Here is a 16939-nt window from a genome sequence, read left to right as displayed (position 1 = left end):
TGTGTGCATGTGTCCAGTGTTAAAGCTAACCTATAGTGCTTGGTACAATACAGTTGGTCTGGCTCTACTCTTAAGACTTTGTCAGTGGCATCATCTTTCCATCTAGTGTTTAAAATGACTCATAATTACAAGTTACTAAATTACTTAATATAAAAAAATAAGATACTGGCATATTGAATTCTGTAATATGACATTGCTTATTCTCTTGTTCAGAAGAATTTGGTTCCTTGGTGAGATTTGATATAAATGATTCTATGTAAGTACATTTGCCCCTTGGTATCCTCCATGGATTAGTTCCAGGATACCCCCAACTTCCACCCGATGGATACCAAAATCCACATATACTTAAGCCCCTTACGTAAAATGGTGTGGTATTTGCACATAATCTACACACATCCTCCTGTATACTTTAAATCACCTCTAGATTATCTATAATACCTAATTCAATTAAATGCTATATAAAGTTATACCGAATTATTTTGTTAAATTTGTATTACGTTTTTTGTTGTATCATTCATTCATTCATTCATTGGAGATAGAGCTTTACTCTGTTACCCAGGCTGGAGCACAGTGGTGTGATCAGGGCTCACTGCAGCCTCAGCTTCCTGGGCTCAAGTGATTCTCGTGCCTCAGTCTCCTGAGTAGCTGAGACTACAGGCACGTGCCACCCTGCCTGGCACTAACTTTCTTCTTTTTTTTTTTAGAGATGGGGGATCTCACTATATTGCCCAGGCTGGCTTTGAACTCTTGGGCTTAAGCAATCCTCCTGCCTTGGCCTCTCAAAGTGCTGGGATTACAGACGTGAGCCACTGAGCCCAGTCTGTTATTTTTATTGTTTTTGAAAAACATCTTTTCAGGCCATGTGCGGTGGCTCACGCCTGTAATCCCAGCACTTTGGGAGGCCGAGGCAGGCAGCTCACCTGAGGTTGGGAGTTCGAGACCAGGCTGACCAATATGGAGAAACCCGGTCTCTACTGAAAATACAAAATTAGCTGGGCATGGTGGCACATGCCTGTAATCCCGGCTACTCAGGAGGCTGAGGCAGGAGAATCTCTTGAACCCAGGAGGTGGAGGTTGCGGTGAGCCGAGATCGAGCCACTGCACTCCAGCCTGGGCAACAAGAGCGAAACTCTTGTCTCAAAAACAACAACAATAACAACAACAAAAAACATCTTTTCAATCCATGGTATGGATGTGGAACTCATGGATACAGAAGGCTGACTGTAGTATCTTTGAAATTTGTAATAAAGGGAAAGTACTTTTGGGTATTGACTTCTTTGAAACTTTTTTTTATATGGAAGTTACTTGAGTCTATATTTGAATTATGTTAAATGTATACATTTTTCCCCTGTGAATGAGGCTCTGTACACAGTGCCCCAGAAATAGTCATGTTGTTCTTTCTCACACTCTTTGCCCTGTACACATTTCCTCTTTTGTACCCTTATTTATTCTTCTTGCTTTCTTTTTTTCCCCCTTATCTGCTAGTTTTTTCTTTTTTTTTCCTCATTGCCTCTCTTCAGCATGTTTTGTTTTTAAAGTATGTATTTATTCTTTACTGAAATCTTGTTTTTAAAAATTGCTTATTGGCTCTTAACCACAAGAAAACAATAAATGCAATCAGTTTAGTAATTATCACTGTTAACAGAACTTTAAGTATCCACAGGCATATTGGGGGAAATATTTGATTGGAATGAATTTAAGTCCAATTCTTACTGTTTTCAATACAGTTATTTCTCAAACTCTGAGGCTGCGGAGTTCACACATTGAAATCTGTCATCTTTTTCAGAGAGAAACTTTCGGTAATGTGTAAGTAGTTTTTGGCTTTCATTTTGATTTGTTTCAGTTAGCTATTTTCTGTGTTAAACACAGTGAAACCTTAGTTTTCCAGAAGTCTTAATAATTTGGAATATATTCTCCACGTAATAATTATGGGTAACAAATGATACAAAATAATTCATTGAAAGATGTCTCAGGATGTGCCTTGGATCATAATTAATTCAACACCATTTATTAGAGACAAAATCTTCAATGTAAAGTATACGGTTCCGTTTTAGTAGTTATTTCCTGTGTTCTATTGTGAATGAGTTCAAATTATTAAATTTTGTGAAAAATACCCAAAAGAACTAATGAAAAGGAATTTTATGAATAAATTTATCTCAAATATTTACTTATAATAGCTAGTTATTTCCAAGGATAAGGTGGTAGTTCTCAAAAAAACTTATTAAATATATGTTTTCATGATAGTACTATATCTCTTCTGTTTCCTTTTTTTTTTTTGAGACAGAACCTCCCTCTGTTGCCCAGGCTGGAGTGCAGTGGCGTTGATCTTGGCCCATTGCAACCTCTGCCTACAGCGTTCAGGTGATTCTTGTTCCTCAGCCTCTCAAGTAGCTGGGATCATAGGCATGCACCATCATGCCTGGCTAATTTTTGTATTTTTGGTAGAAACGAGGTTTCACCATGTTGGCCAGGCTGGTCTTGAACTCCTGACCTCAAGTGATCTGCCCATCTCGGCCTCCAAAAGTGCTGGGATTATAGGCATGAGCCACTCTGCCCGGCCTCTTACCCTTCTTTCTACATAGCAAGACATAAAACTATTTTATGCAGTAGTGACTATCTGCTTTAGTTTGCCTGCTTTAGTTTGTTTATTTATTTATTTATTTATTTATTTATTATTTTGTGACAGAGTCTCACTCTTGCCCAGGCTGGAGTGCAGTGGCATGATCTCAGCTCACTGCAACCTCCGCCTCCCAGGTTCAAGCAATTCCCCTGCCTCAGCCTCCTGAGTAGCTGGGATTACAGGCGTGCGCCACCATGCCCCGCTAATGTTTTGTATTTTAAGTAGAGACAGGGGTTTCACCGTGTTAGCCAGCCTGGTCTCGAACTCCTAACCTCAAGTGATCTGCCCGCCTTGGCCTTCCAAAGTGCTGGGATTACAGGCATGAGCCACCACGCCTGGCCATGCTTTAGTTTAAATAACATAAAGTTAGCGTCTAGGAAAAAGGAGGATGTTTTAGTTTCTTCATTGTGATGGAATGAAAATACTTTACCAGAGTAATTTTTAAGGTTATGTGTATTTAGAGCTTATAATATAAAATTCATGTACACACAAAAGCACATAAATAAAGGGTGATATAACCTTTGACCTAATAATTCTATTTCAACAAATGTATCCTGAAGAAATACTAGAGTTGTGTCCAGAGGTTTATCAAGATTATTCATTGTACCCTTTAAAAAAAATTAGCAAAATAAGTAGAAGTAATAAATGATCTACAGTAAGCACATAGGTCAAAAATGGTATATCCATAAAATAAAATACTATGCAGCCCTTTAAAAATTGTTTTCAAAGACTAATGAACTGGAGAAAAAAAGTTAAACACAAAAGTCCTTTTGTTATTCTGCAACTTTCTTAAATAAATAGATGGTCAATTGGGTAAAACTGCTGTTTTTTTGGAGCACTTGTTATATGCAATGAGCTGAGGGTGATAAGTCAGCATTTAACAGCCTTCTCAGAAGAACAGGTTGTTAGCACTTTCTTTTTAAGTGTCCATCTAGGAGGCATTTCTGAAAAGGTTAAGCCCTTTATTATATGTAGAAATCCTATATGTAAGGAAATTGCTGCATAGGCGCCATTAGTATGTAAATAAAACAAGTAGAAACATTTAATCTTCTTTAGTCCCATTTTTTTTCCTTTTTTTTCCAGATGGAGTCTCGCTCGGTCGCCCAGGCTGGAGTGCAGTGGCGCGATCTTGTCTCACTGCAACCTCCACCTCCTGGGTTCAAGCAATTCTCCTGCCTCAGCCTCCCGAGTAGCTGGGACTACAGGCACATGCCACCACACCTGGCTAATTTTTGTTATTTTTAGTAGAAATGGGGTTTCACCATATTGGCCAGGCTGGTCTTGAACTCCTGACCTTGTGATCCGCCCGCCTTGGCCTCCCAAAGTGCTGGGATTACAGGCGTGAGCCACCTTCCCTGGCCTAGTCTCATTTTTAAAGAAAATAGTGGGAATACTTAGAGTATATTTGAGTGATGAATACAGATTCCAAGAAATGTGTCATGAATTCTGAAAACTGATGACATTAGCAATATAGAAAATTAAATGAGTTTTGGGATTTTGATGAAAATGTTAATAATTATATTGTAAACAAGTATATACTACGTAAGAATATCTTTGCCCTGAGATTTTATGGTCTACAAGGGAAGATTGTTTACTATAAACTAGCATTTTCTTAGGGTTGTTTCTAGTTGTTAAGTGGGAAAATGTGGTTCATTTTTCAAATGGGCTTGGGAAATCCTGAGTTAAGCAAAGTTTATCGGCTGCCTTTATCAAAAGACTGCTGAGGATTTAGTATTTTTATATATATAGTAAGTATCCAAAGAGACCTATAGTGTGTATATCTAATTTATTTGTCCATGGAATCTTTTTTTTGCACTTATTGGAACTGTGTCTAACATGAAACAAACTCTGGGAAATTGTTTTAGATTAAACTTTTTTCCTATAATAGTGGTATATAAATAATGATGGTACTGTGGAATGTATTCTCCTAGTTAAAGAAACAAATAGGTTGGGTATGGTGGCTCACACCTGTAATCCCAACACTTTGGGAGGCTGAGGCAGGAGAATCTCTTGAGCCCAGGAATTTGAGACCAGCCTGGGCAACAAAATGAGACTCTATCTCTACAACAAAAACAAACCAGCCAGGCGTGGTGGTGCACACCTGTGGTCCCAGCTGCATGGGAGGCTGAGGCAGGAGGATTGCTTGAGCCCAGGTGGTCAAGGCTGCAGTGAGCCATGTTTGCAATACTCCATTTCAGCCTGGGCGACAGAGCGAGACCCTGTCTCAAAAATAAATAAATACATAAATAAAATTAGTGATACCAGACAACCAAAGGAGACTGCAAATATGTGATAGATTCTATTTTGTGTATTTTTTCTTTGAATCTGTTGTAAGCATGCATTACTGTTACACTCTCTTACCTACTTTTATTATTTGAAATTCTTCTCTTTGATATATCTGCTGAGACTTAACTTCTGGTAGACTTTTGTGTATGCATTTTTGTAGTTTTGGAACAGGAACTTGTCTTCCACTGGGCTTTGTTTGTGGAAAACCTGGGTTGAGGCTGTACCCTCAAGAACTGTTTTACTTTTCAAGGGGTATCACTAGCTTGGGAACACTTTTTTTTTTCTTTTTGAGATAGAGTTTCGCTCTTGTTGCCCAGGCTGGAGTGCAATGGTGCGATCTCAGCTCACCACAACCTCTTCCTCCTGGGTTCAAGCGATTCTCCTGCCTCAGCCTCCCAAGTAGCTGGAATTACAGGCATGTGTCACCACGCCTGGCTAATTTTGTATTTTTAGTAGAGATGGGTTCTCTCCATGTTGGTCAGGCTAGTCTTGAACTCCCGACCTCAGGTAATCTGCCCTCCTCGGCCTCCCAAAATGCTGGGATTACAGGCGTGAGCCACCGCGCTCGGCCAACCTGAGAACGCTTTTATTATTAATTTCTTAGTTTGTAGTTTCCTGGGACCATCCATATGGTTTAAGTACAAACCCCAAACCCAAGTGTGAATAGGCCTATTGTTAGGAATTCTCAGAGGAGACTCCCCCGCTACCCTCCCTACAACTTTATTATCTCCCTGTGTCAGTGGATAGGTCTTTTAAATCCACTCTTTGGCTGGGAGTATAGTCCTTTGAAACTCTCAGCTTTATACAGGTGGCTCAGTTCCAATTCTCTATCTATGTGGTCTGAAGTGCTTATCTCCCATGCTTTTAATGCCTTCTAAAACACAAACCGGATCAGGTGCAGTGGCTTATGCCTGTAATCCCAGCACTTTGGTAGACTGAGATGGGAGGATCACTTGACCCCAGGAGTTCAAGACCAGCCTGGGCAACATAGTGAGACCCCCCCCCCCCAATCTCAGAAGAATAAAACAAAATAAACACACAAGCCTCTTGATTATTGAGGAGATCAGTAAATTTCCCCACTCAGTGGTAGTTTACAGACTGCATTCTGACTTTTGGTTTCTTCAGTGTTTTGGGGACCTAGGAATTTCCCTTACATTCTTACAAGTCTGTGTAAGATTTATATTTAAAAGCGTTTACTGAACGACTGTGCATTTATTTATTTATTTATTTATTTATTTGAGATGGAGTTTCACTCTTTTTACCCAGGCTGGAGTGCAGTGGTCTGATCTCGGCTCACTGCAACCTCAGCTTCCCGGATTCAGGAGATTCTCCTGCCTCAGCCTCCTGAGTAGCTGGGATTACAGGCACCTGCCACCACGCCCAGCTAATTTTTGGTATTTTTAGTAGAGACAAGGTTTCACCATGTTGGCCAGGCTGGTCTCAAACTCTTGACCTCAGGTGATCCACCTGTCTTGGCCTCCCAAAGTGCTGGGATTACAGGCGTGAGCCACTGCACCTGGCCAGACTGTGCATTTAAAAAGATCTCTTTTTGTTGTCTACTTAGGTAATGTAGGTTTCCATATTGCCAAAATTGGGAATTCATCCATTACTTTTATAATAAAAGATTACTAAAGATGTTTTGATTGTTAAATTCTTTTTACATGTAAGTTAAATATATAATGCTACTGTGTTTATCAAGGAACTAGTGCTCTTTTTGTAGTTTTTTGTTCTTATTTGCACACAAACCACTTGTATTTATTTTGCTTATTATAGGGGAGTACTAGTCTTTTACTTTCCTTTTAGATGTAACCTTCTGTAATGGAAGATGATTGAAGACAAGGGGCCTCGTGTTGCTGACTACTTTGTTGTAGCAGGATTAACTGATGTTTCAAAGCCTCTAGAAGAAGAAATTCACTTCAATGATGCTTGTCATAAAGTAGCTAAACCAAAAGAACCTATTACAGATGTTTCAGTTATTATCAAATCTCTTGGGGAGGAAGTCCCACAGGATTATATCTGTATTGATGTTACCCCAACTGGATTGTCAGCTGATCTTAATAATGGAAGTCTTGTGGGGCCACAGATTTACCTTTGCTATAGAAGAGGAAGAGATAAGCCTCCACTTACAGATCTGGGGTAAGTATTTTTTTAAACGACTTACTGTTATTGATCCAAATAATATGCCTTGTAGATTTGGAGATTAACTGTTCATTTTGGTCATTAATAGATGTATGGCAGATTTAGAAAAATAGACAAGTTTGTATTCAGAAACCTGTATTCTCTCCCTGTTTCCTTTTGTCTCTCTTTATCCTGCAGTTCCCAGCAGTCTTACCTTGCCTGGGTTTCTTTCAGTTAGAGGCAGGGGAGAGAATTTGAAAAACATTTGCAGGAAAGTACTAGAAAATTAAAGTGTTATCCTGATTGGAAAATTTTTGATTATTTTTAAAGTATGAAAAAAGGCTTTTAAGCATGTTATAATGATCAGTATAGATGGATTTTTTTCTTTTTAAAGGGACAGGGTTAATCTCTATCACCCAGCTGGAGTGCAGTGGCATGATCATAGCTCACTACAGCCTCAAACTCCTGGCCTCAAGTGATCCTCCTGCCCCAGCCTCTTGAGTAGCTGGGACTATAGATACACGCCGTCACACCTGGCTAGTTTTCAATTTTTTTGTAGAGACAGGGTCTTGCTATGTTGCCCAGGCTAGTCTCAAAACTCCTGGCCTCAAGTGATTTTCCTGCCTTGGCCTCCCAAAGTACTGGGATTACAGATGTGAGCCACCACACCCAGCCCCATTATAGATGGATTGTTAACTGTGTGTATCAAAGAAGGATATTGGGGTAAATTAGAGCTTTACTTAGAGTGCTTTACTATTGAGATACAATTCGTATACCATACAGCCACTCATTTATTTAAAGTGTACAATTCAATAGTTTTTAGTATTTTCAGAGTTTTGCAACCATCACCACAATAAATTCTATGACATTTTTATCATGCCAAAAAGAAACCCTGTACTCCTTAGTTGCTACCCAATTTCCTAACTCACTTAGCCTTTGGCTACTTTCTGTCTTTATGGATTTGCCTATTTTGCACATTTCATATAAATAGAATCATACTATGTATATGATCTTTTTTGACTGACTTCTTAGCATAATGTTTTCAAGGTTCATCCATGTTATAGTATGTGTCGGTACTTTATTCCATTTTATGACTGAATAATATTCCATCATATGGGTATACCACAGTTTATTCATCTGTTGATGGATGTTTGAGACTTTTCCACTTCTTGGCTATTATAAATAATATTGCCATAAATATTCATGTGCAAGTTTTTATGTGGACATGTATTTCCATTTTTTATTTGTATATACCTAGGAGTGACATTGCTGGGTTGTAATGGTAATTCCATGTTCAATCTTTTAAGGAACTGCCAGACTGCTAAGCAAACTGTACCATATTGCATTCCCACTTGCGGTACATGAGGGTTCCAATTTCTCCGTCCTAGTCAGCATTTCATATTATTTTGATTATTGCTGTCCCAGCAGGTGTGAGATGGTATCTCATATGGTCTTGATTTGCATTCACTTGATGGCTAATGATGTTGAGCATCTTTTTATGTGCTTACTGACAAGTTTGTATATCTTCGGAGAAATGTCTATTCAGATCCTTTCCCCATTTTTAATTTGGTTGTCTTTTTGTTTGTTGAGCTATAAGAGTTCTTAATATATTCTAGATAAAGCCGCTTATCAGTTAAATGATTTACAAATATTTTCTGTAGGTTCTTTTTACTTTTCTTTATGGAATCCTTTGAAGCTAAAATGTTTAGATTTTATAGCTGACTATAAGGCTCAGAGAGGTTAAGTAACTGCTTACAGAACTGCAGCTAGTAACAAGTGGTAGGAATTTGAATTTAGATTGTCTAACTTCTCTGTGTGTAGGTGCCTTTTTTAAGTTAAGAAAAAGCAAAACAAGATCAAAAGAAGGAAGAATAAGCACTTAAGCTAACATTAGGATTCACGCAGTTGCTATGATTAAGCATCAAATTTAACTGTAAATTTTCAAAATATTGAGAAGATTTTTTTTTAATTTGTTGATGGCCAGAAGAAAAAGTGAAATTAAAACTTATATTAGAAATAATTTGGCCAGGCACAGTGGCTCATGCCTGTAATCCCGGCACTTTGGGAGGCCTAGGTGGGTAGATCAACTGAGGTCAGGCGTTCGAGATCAGCTTGACCAACATGGCGAAACCCTGTCTCTACTAAAAACACAAGCTTAGTGTGGTGTAGTGGTGCGTGCCTGTAATTTCAGCTACTTGGGAGGCCGAGGCAGGATACTTGCTTGAATCCAGGAGGCGGAGGTTGCAGTGAGTGAAGATCATGCCATTGCACTTCAGCCTGGGCAACAAAAGCGAAACTTCATCTCAAAAAAAAAAAAAAAAAAGAAAGAAATAATTTGACCAGTTTTTGGCATTAAATTTTATTTGTATAGTGGATTTTATATGAGAAATATTGATTGATGATGAAGACATTGCTGTTACAAGTTTTATAGCAAATGCAAAAACACATTTAATTTATAGCTTTATAGCAAATGCAGAAACATATTTAATTTGTAGCTAGGCACAGTGGCTTACACCTGTAATCCCAACACTTTGGGAGGCCGAGGCAGACAGATCACTTGAGGTCAGGAGTTCGAGATCAGCCTGGCCAACATGGTGAAACTTTGTCTCTACTAAAAATACAAAAATTAGTCAGGTGTGGTGCCACACGCCTGTAATCCCAGCTACTCGGGAGGCTGAGGCTGGAGAGTCGCTTGAACATTGGAGGCAGAGGTTGCAGTGAGCTGAGATCACAACCCTGCACTCCAGCCTGGGTGACAGAGTGAGACTCCGAGACTCTGTCTCAAAAAAACCATATATAGCTTATTTTATTTTTATTTTTTTACTAGTGCCAAGGACTTGGCATTAAAGTACAAATCAATGAATTTAGTGAGGGAATAAACTAATGTTATTTAAGCACTATGTTTTTTTAGTGTTCCTTAGTGCTTAAGTATAGAAAACTTAATGAATGGATGCCAGGTCCACCCTGTACTAAAAGCCTATGATTTTACCCCAATAAAGAGAAAATAAAAGCGTAGTGCCTCACCCAGACTTTTGATTAAGGATGGATTTGAAGTTACATTCTCTTAGCCTAAAACTGTCTCTTAAAGCTAAGGAAAGTATTGGAGATAAAAGCGTGCAAGCAGACTCTACACAGTTGGGCAAGTAACCTTTTGTAAAATTTTAACTTTGGCCAAAATGCCCAGTTGCTTTTTCTAAAGAAGGTGCTTGTTTTAGAGACAAAAAATAAATTAATAACTATATTAAATGATGTGCCAAAACAGGTACCTTCACATTTAATTGTACCTTTCTCTGGTTTATATTAACAAACACAATGGTTTGTCAGAATTTTTCCTTAAAACAAAGTTTTTGGTGGGGAAAAGAGTTATTCTTTAATTCATACAAGACCGTGCATTTCAAAATTGCAGTAAGATTGGAATATTTTTACCATGCTACTACATTTAAGGATCAGTTGATGATGCCTGAGAATATTACTTTTCATATTTAAAGTGCTTTGTGTATTTGTGTATTTATTTTTAAAAATTTATTTTTAGGGTTTTATATGACTGGAAAGAAAGATTGAAACAGGGTTGTGAAATTATTCAGAGTACTCCCTATGGGCGCCCCGCAAATATTAGTGGGAGTACCTCATCACAAAGAATTTATATCACTTACCGAAGAGCCTCTGAAAACATGACTCAGAATACGTTGGCTGTCACTGACATATGTATTATTATACCCAGTAAAGGAGAAAGCCCACCACACACGTTCTGCAAAGTCGACAAGAATCTCAATAACAGTATGGTAAGTGACTTACTTGCACTGGTAACATTAACCACTGATGAAAAGAGCGTAATTTTAAATACATCTTTTTTTTTTTTTTTTTTTTTTGGAAAACAGCATAGTATAATTACAGAATTGAAAAATGTGTTTTTAAAGATATTAGATATTTTACTTTTTGGAAAGTACTTTGGTTGTACTTTCAAAAGAAACTATGCAAAGTACTTTTTTCTAAATTAAAAAAATAATATCCCCCACCCCTCCTGCCCACTACAAAAACAATGAGTATCCTTCCACTTGTGACTAGATCCCACACCTCAACGGGACTAGATCCCACATCTCAATTTACCCATTTGAGGACATGGCTTTAGCAGTCCTCCCTACTTTTTTGTAAATCATTGGTTTTTCCCTCCCTATTTCCTCCAACATGCAAATATTTCTTATCTTTGCAAAACTTCTTGATCTCATATTCCTCTGCTTTCATTGCCTCATTTCATTATCCTTTACAGTAAAAGTTCTAAAAAGAGTTGAGTATATTCTGCCCCATTCCTCACTTTGCTCTTTCCAGTCAGCCTTTTGTCTCCATCACTCCATCAAGATTTCTCTTGTTGTCATATCCAGAGATCAATACTTTGTTTTAATTTTTCAGCAGGTTTCTACATAAACGGTTACTTCTTCCTTCTTGAAACAGTGCAATGAAGAAGAAATATACTCTCTTCTTAGGTACTCTCTTGCTTTTTCCTTTTACCTCACCAGTCATTCCCTTTCTGCCTTTGCTGATTCCTTTTCATCTCCCCATCCCTACACAATGGAGTGCCTCATGGTTCAGTCCTCAAAGCATTTATCTTCACCACCTAAACATACTCCTTTGGTGATCTAATCATTTAAATATAGGCCACGTGTGGATGACTTCTAAATTTGTCTAATCTGGACTTCTCTAATTCATCATCCCTTCTTGAATATCTCATCTAATGAAGCATCTCAAATTTAATATGTCCAAAACTGAACTCCTGATGTTTCTCTCCAAACCTGCTTATAGTCTTCCTTATCTAGCAAATGGAAATTCCATTCTTCTAGTAACTCACACTGAAAAACCTTGGAGTAAACTTAACCTTTATCTTCTCCTCATTCAGTTCTTCTGTAAACTCTGTTAGCTATAATTTCAAAATGTATCTCGAACATGGCCACTTCACAACGCCTCTATTGCCATAACCCTGGTCTAAGCCATAATTGTCTCTTAATGGGATTATTGCAGTAGTGTCCTAATCCAGGGGTCAGGCAAATTTTTTCTTTAAAGAGCTAGGTGATAAATTAAGTTTTACAGGTCATACAATCTCTGTCTCATAGTCATCTCTTTTTTTTAACCCTTTATAAAAGCAAAAACTATTCTTAGTTTAGATATACAAGAAAAGACCTTGGGCCAAATGCAGGCCATAGTTTTTTATCTAACTGATCAGTTCTTCCACTTCTGCTCTCTCTATCATATTCTTTGCATAGACAAGAGTGATCCTTTAAAAACATAAATCAGATCCTATCACTACTCTGCTTAAAACCCTTAATGGCTTCTCATCTCACTCTTAGTAAAAGCCAAAGTCCTCCCATGCATGATCCTTAACTGTCTTGTCTTTGTTCTTTTATTACTGTTTTAAATTAAAAAAAAAAAGGAATGTATACTCAAAGAAAATTGGAGGGCGAGGAGTATACAAATTGTAGATCTATGGAGTAGAAAGTGAGAAAATGAAGGTTCTTGTTCCTACTTCCATGTTTTGTCAGGGGTAACAATGAGCAATTTGACTTGTGTCCTTCCAGACCCTTTTGTGTTCACATATGTGGGGTATATATAATAAATTAATCCTTTTTTTTAATTTGAATTTTTTTGTATTTCCTTTTTCTTTTTTCACTTTTTATTTTAAAATCGGAGTACATTTGCAGGTTTGTTACAAAGGTATATATTGCATGATGCTGAGATTTAGGGTGTGATTGAACCCATCACCCAGATAGTGAGCATAGAACTCAATGGGTGGTTTATCAGCCGTTGCTTTCCTCCCTGTCTTCCCCCTCTAGTAGTCCCCAGCGTCTTTTGTTCCCATCTTTATGTCCAGGTATACCCAATATTTAGCTCTCACTTATAAGCGAGAAAATGCAGTATTTAGTTTTCTGTTTCTGCATTAGTTTGCTTAGGATGATGACCTCCAGCTGCATCCACGTTGCTGCACAAGACATGATTTCATTCTTTTTTTATGATTGTATAGTATTAAAAAAATGAAAATTTCTTTATATTTCTGATATAAGCCTTTTTTCTATCTTTATCAGTTTATTTAACTTTCTACTTAATTATTTTAACAACTGCATAGTATTCCAGAAAGTACAAATGCAGAATGATGAATACAAGTTATTTTCAGTTTTTTCCATTCCTAGTAATGCTACTTTGATTAATGCTGTGCATTTTCTGTAGATATTTGAGTGTCTCTGGAAGAGTAAGTAATTGTAAGTGGAACTGATGGGTCCATGAGTATGCTGACCATTTTGAAAGTGTTGAAATAATTGTTCTGAAAACGCTGTGGCAGTTTTTACTCCCAGCAGGCATAGTTTATGAGAATGCTATTTCCTACATTCCCACACCTCACCAACATTGGTTGTTACCAATTATTGACTTTTTAATTATTGACTATATAATACAAAATTGTTCTAATTTTAATTTGCATTTCTTTGCTTATTGTGGAGGTTGATAATATTGTAATATATTTATTAAATATTAAATATACTTAATATCAGTGTATTAAATATATTATTGAATGGCTAAATATTATTGTATTAAATGGATGTGCCACAATTTATTTATTATCCTCTTTTGTAAAGACATTTAGATTCTGGTTTTTAAAAATGTTGCAAGCAAGCTGTTATGAACATACTTATAACTAAATCTTCTATAAAACAAGTTACATTTATTTAGCTCTTCTGTGCTATACACCGTTCTAAGTATTTCACATTCAATAACTCAGTTCCACACAACCACCCTGAATAGGTATTTTCTCCCCATTTTACAAAGAAGAAAATTTGAGAGTTAAAGAGGTGGTTACTTTCCCATGATCATACCTTCAATTAATAGTTAAAGCAAGATTCAAATTCAGGCTGCAGAACTCCAGAACCAAACTCCTGAGCATTGTACTGCATTAATTATTTCCTTATGGTTCGTCCTGGAATTTCTGGATCAAAGCGTATATTTACTATTAAGATTTTATCCAGAAGGGTTTAACCAATTAAAATTCCTACCAATAAAGTACGAGAATATTGGTTTTTTTTCATAATTTTGTCAACAATTGGGTCTCTTTTTTCTTTTTTTCTACTGCAGCTGCTCTGAAGAAACAATTGGGTTTTTCTTTTTGTTTTTTTTTTTTTTTTAGAGACAGGGTCTTGTTCTGTTGCCCAGGCTGGAGTATAGTGGACTGCTCATGGCTCATTGTAGCCTCGACCTCTTGGGCTCAAGTGATCCTCCCACTTTGGCCTCTCGAGCAGCTCAGTGGATTGACCACAGGTGTGCACCACCACATCTGGCTAATTTTTAACTTTTTTGTAGAATTGAGGTTTCCCTACATACCCCAGGCTCGTCTTGAACTCCTGAGCTCCAGCATTCCTCTTCAGTCCCCCAAAGTACTGGGATTACAGACATGAGCCCCTGTGCCTGGCCAACAATTGGGTTTTTAATCACAAAATTTTAAATTTAATTTCTTTCTTTCTTTTTCTTTGTTTTTTTTGTTTTTTTTTTTTTAGAGACAGGATCTTGTTCTGTCACCCAGGCTGGAGTACATCAGTAGCATGATCATAGCTCTTTGTAGCCTCAAACTCCTGGGCTAACGTGATTCTCCTGCTTCAGCCTCCCAAATAACTGAGACTACAGGCATGCACCACCATGCTTGACTAATTTTCAAAATTTTTTGTAGATATTGGGTCTTATTGTATTGCCCAGGCTGGTCTTGAGCTCCTGGCCTCAAGCAATCCTCCCTCCTTGGCCTCCCAAAGCACTAGGATTGCAGGCATGAGTGACTTTGCTTAGCTGTAAATTTAATTTCTTTTTATTTTATTTTATTTTTTCTCACCCTATCTTGTGTGGATTTTGTTTAATTTTTTAATTTTTCCTCAAAAGCTAATTTCTTGATGTTAGAGCAGATATTTACAGTGTCCTATTATAATTATGTAAATTAACACTTTGCTAAGATCTAAAGATTTTATACACATTTCAACATGTGTTAAGTTTTTATGGAAGTTGACTTTTTAAAAATTCATGTTCCTTTTTCTGAAGTGTAGGGAAGCAGACTTTTTTTTTTCCTTTTTTGAGACGGAGTATCGCTCTGTCGCCCAGGCTGGAGTGCAGTGGTGCCATCTCGGCTCACTGCAACCTCCACCTCCCGGGTTCAAGTGATTCTCCTGCCTCAGCCTCCTGAGTAGTTGGGATTACAGGCGCGCGCCACCACGCCCGACTATTTTTGTATATTTAGTAGAGATGGGGTTTCACCACGTTGGTCAGGCTGATCTTGAACTCCTGACCTTGTGATCCGCCCACCTGAGCCTCCCAAAGTGCTGGGATTGCAGGTATGAGCCACTGTGCCTGGCCAGGAAGCAGATTTTTAAAACTATTTTTACTTTCTTAATATAGCAACATGAGATACTGAGGGTTAAGATAAAGCAAAAAGACGAAAAACTGGGGTGTATTGATATGTGGCTGGATACAGTACAAATTTTGGGACCCTGAATTTGGTTTTAACCCTCTCAATAAGATAGCACAGGATATCTGTATTTCATAGTGATTAAAATCAGTATAGATTAGTGATTCAGAGCACAAACTCTGGTTCTAGAGTGTCTGGGTCTGTATCCTATCTCTGACCGTTACTGGCTGTGTGACCTGGGACAAGTAACTTAACCTCTCTGTGCCTGTTACATGATTGTAAAATGAGGATGATAATAGCATCTAGTTTAATCCATATTAAGCTTATAGAAAGAGTTTTCGAAAATTACTTTGTTTTAAACCTTGGACCATAGCCTTAAATGATTTGGACTTTGATTTGATATTAGAACATAATTACAGTATTTTAGAGCTGGATGAGAACTTAGAGTGGTCATACAATCTAAAATTGCAAAAATTTGTGAAGAAGAATATTTAGTCCACGTAGCTTGCTTGACTTGCTTTAAAACACACAGCTAATTTTTGGCAAATTTGAGACTATCTCCTTAGTTTTTGACTCTCGTTAAGAGTATTTTTTTTTTTTTAAACAGAGTCTCACTTTGTCACCCAGGATGGAGTGTAGTGGTGCGATCTCGGCTCCCTGCAACCTCCACCTCCTGGGTTCAAGTGATTGTCCTATCCCAACCTCCCGAGTAGCTGGGATTACAGGCATGCGCCACCACGCCCGGCCAATTTTTGTATTTTTTTTTTTTTTTTAGTAGAGACAGGGTTTTACCATTTTTTTAGTAGAGAACAGGGTTTTACCATATTGGTCAGGCTGGTCTTGAACTTCTGATCTCAAGTGATCCGCCTGCCTCGGCCTCCCAAAGTGCTGGGATTACAGATGTGAGCCACTGCACCCGGCTGAGTCTCCTTAAGGGTATTTTTTAAATACTCTTTCCACATGGCTCTTGTTTTACAACTGTCCAAGAATGTCAGCATTTGATTTAGCGAGTTTACTTAGAAAAGTAGAATTGAGCCGGGTGCTGTGACCTGTAATCCCAACACTTTGGGAGGCTGAGGCAGTTGGATCACTTGAGGTCAGGAGTTCGTGACCAGCCTGGCCAACATGCTGAAACCCTGTCTCTACTAAAATACAAAAATTAGCCAGGCCTGGTAGTGCACACCTGTAATCCCAGCTACTCGGGAGGCTGAGGCAGGAGAATTGCTTTAACCTGGGAGGCAGAGGTTGCAGTGAGCCGAGATCATGCCACTGCACTCCAGTCTGCGTGACAGAACGAGACTCCGTCTCAAAAAAAAAAAAAAAAAAAAAAAAAGAGAAAAAAGTAGAATTGTTAACAAAGGAAGTAATTAAATCATGTACCTAATTCTGGGGGAAAGAGGAAGAATTTGAAAGTAGGTTTTTGCTGTGGCAAACCACAATGTGGATACTTACTGGTAGAGAGTTTAAAGTAGTTTTAGAACAATGCCTCCTTC

The 16939-nt window shown here is 37.9% G+C and overlaps 1 protein-coding gene across 34 annotated transcripts in view; it reads left to right on the top strand.

Moving 5' to 3' along the window:
- Window positions 1–16939, top strand: part of DENND4A (DENN domain containing 4A) — a 132997-nt gene that overhangs the window by 29303 nt on the left and 86755 nt on the right. For 17 of the 34 annotated variants that reach the window (XM_063795179.1, XM_063795175.1, XM_063795172.1 and 14 more), the window contains 3 exons: window positions 1728–1806; window positions 6710–7042; window positions 10557–10806. Coding sequence is in view for 25 of the 34 variants with exons in the window: in XM_009429399.4 (XP_009427674.1) it covers window positions 6732–7042; window positions 10557–10806 (561 nt within the window). In the remaining 9 variants the exon portion in view is untranslated. Of the gene's footprint in view, window positions 1–1727; window positions 1807–6679; window positions 7043–10556; window positions 10807–16939 lie in introns of those variants that run through there. The other 17 variants (XM_054667690.2, XM_063795168.1, XM_063795177.1 and 14 more) reach the window with 2 other exon arrangements.

This window comes from Pan troglodytes, chromosome 16, assembly GCF_028858775.2.
Source record: "Pan troglodytes isolate AG18354 chromosome 16, NHGRI_mPanTro3-v2.0_pri, whole genome shotgun sequence".
Classification (NCBI taxonomy): Eukaryota; Metazoa; Chordata; class Mammalia; order Primates; family Hominidae; genus Pan; species Pan troglodytes.
This window is presented reverse-complemented; position numbering and strand designations above follow the sequence as displayed.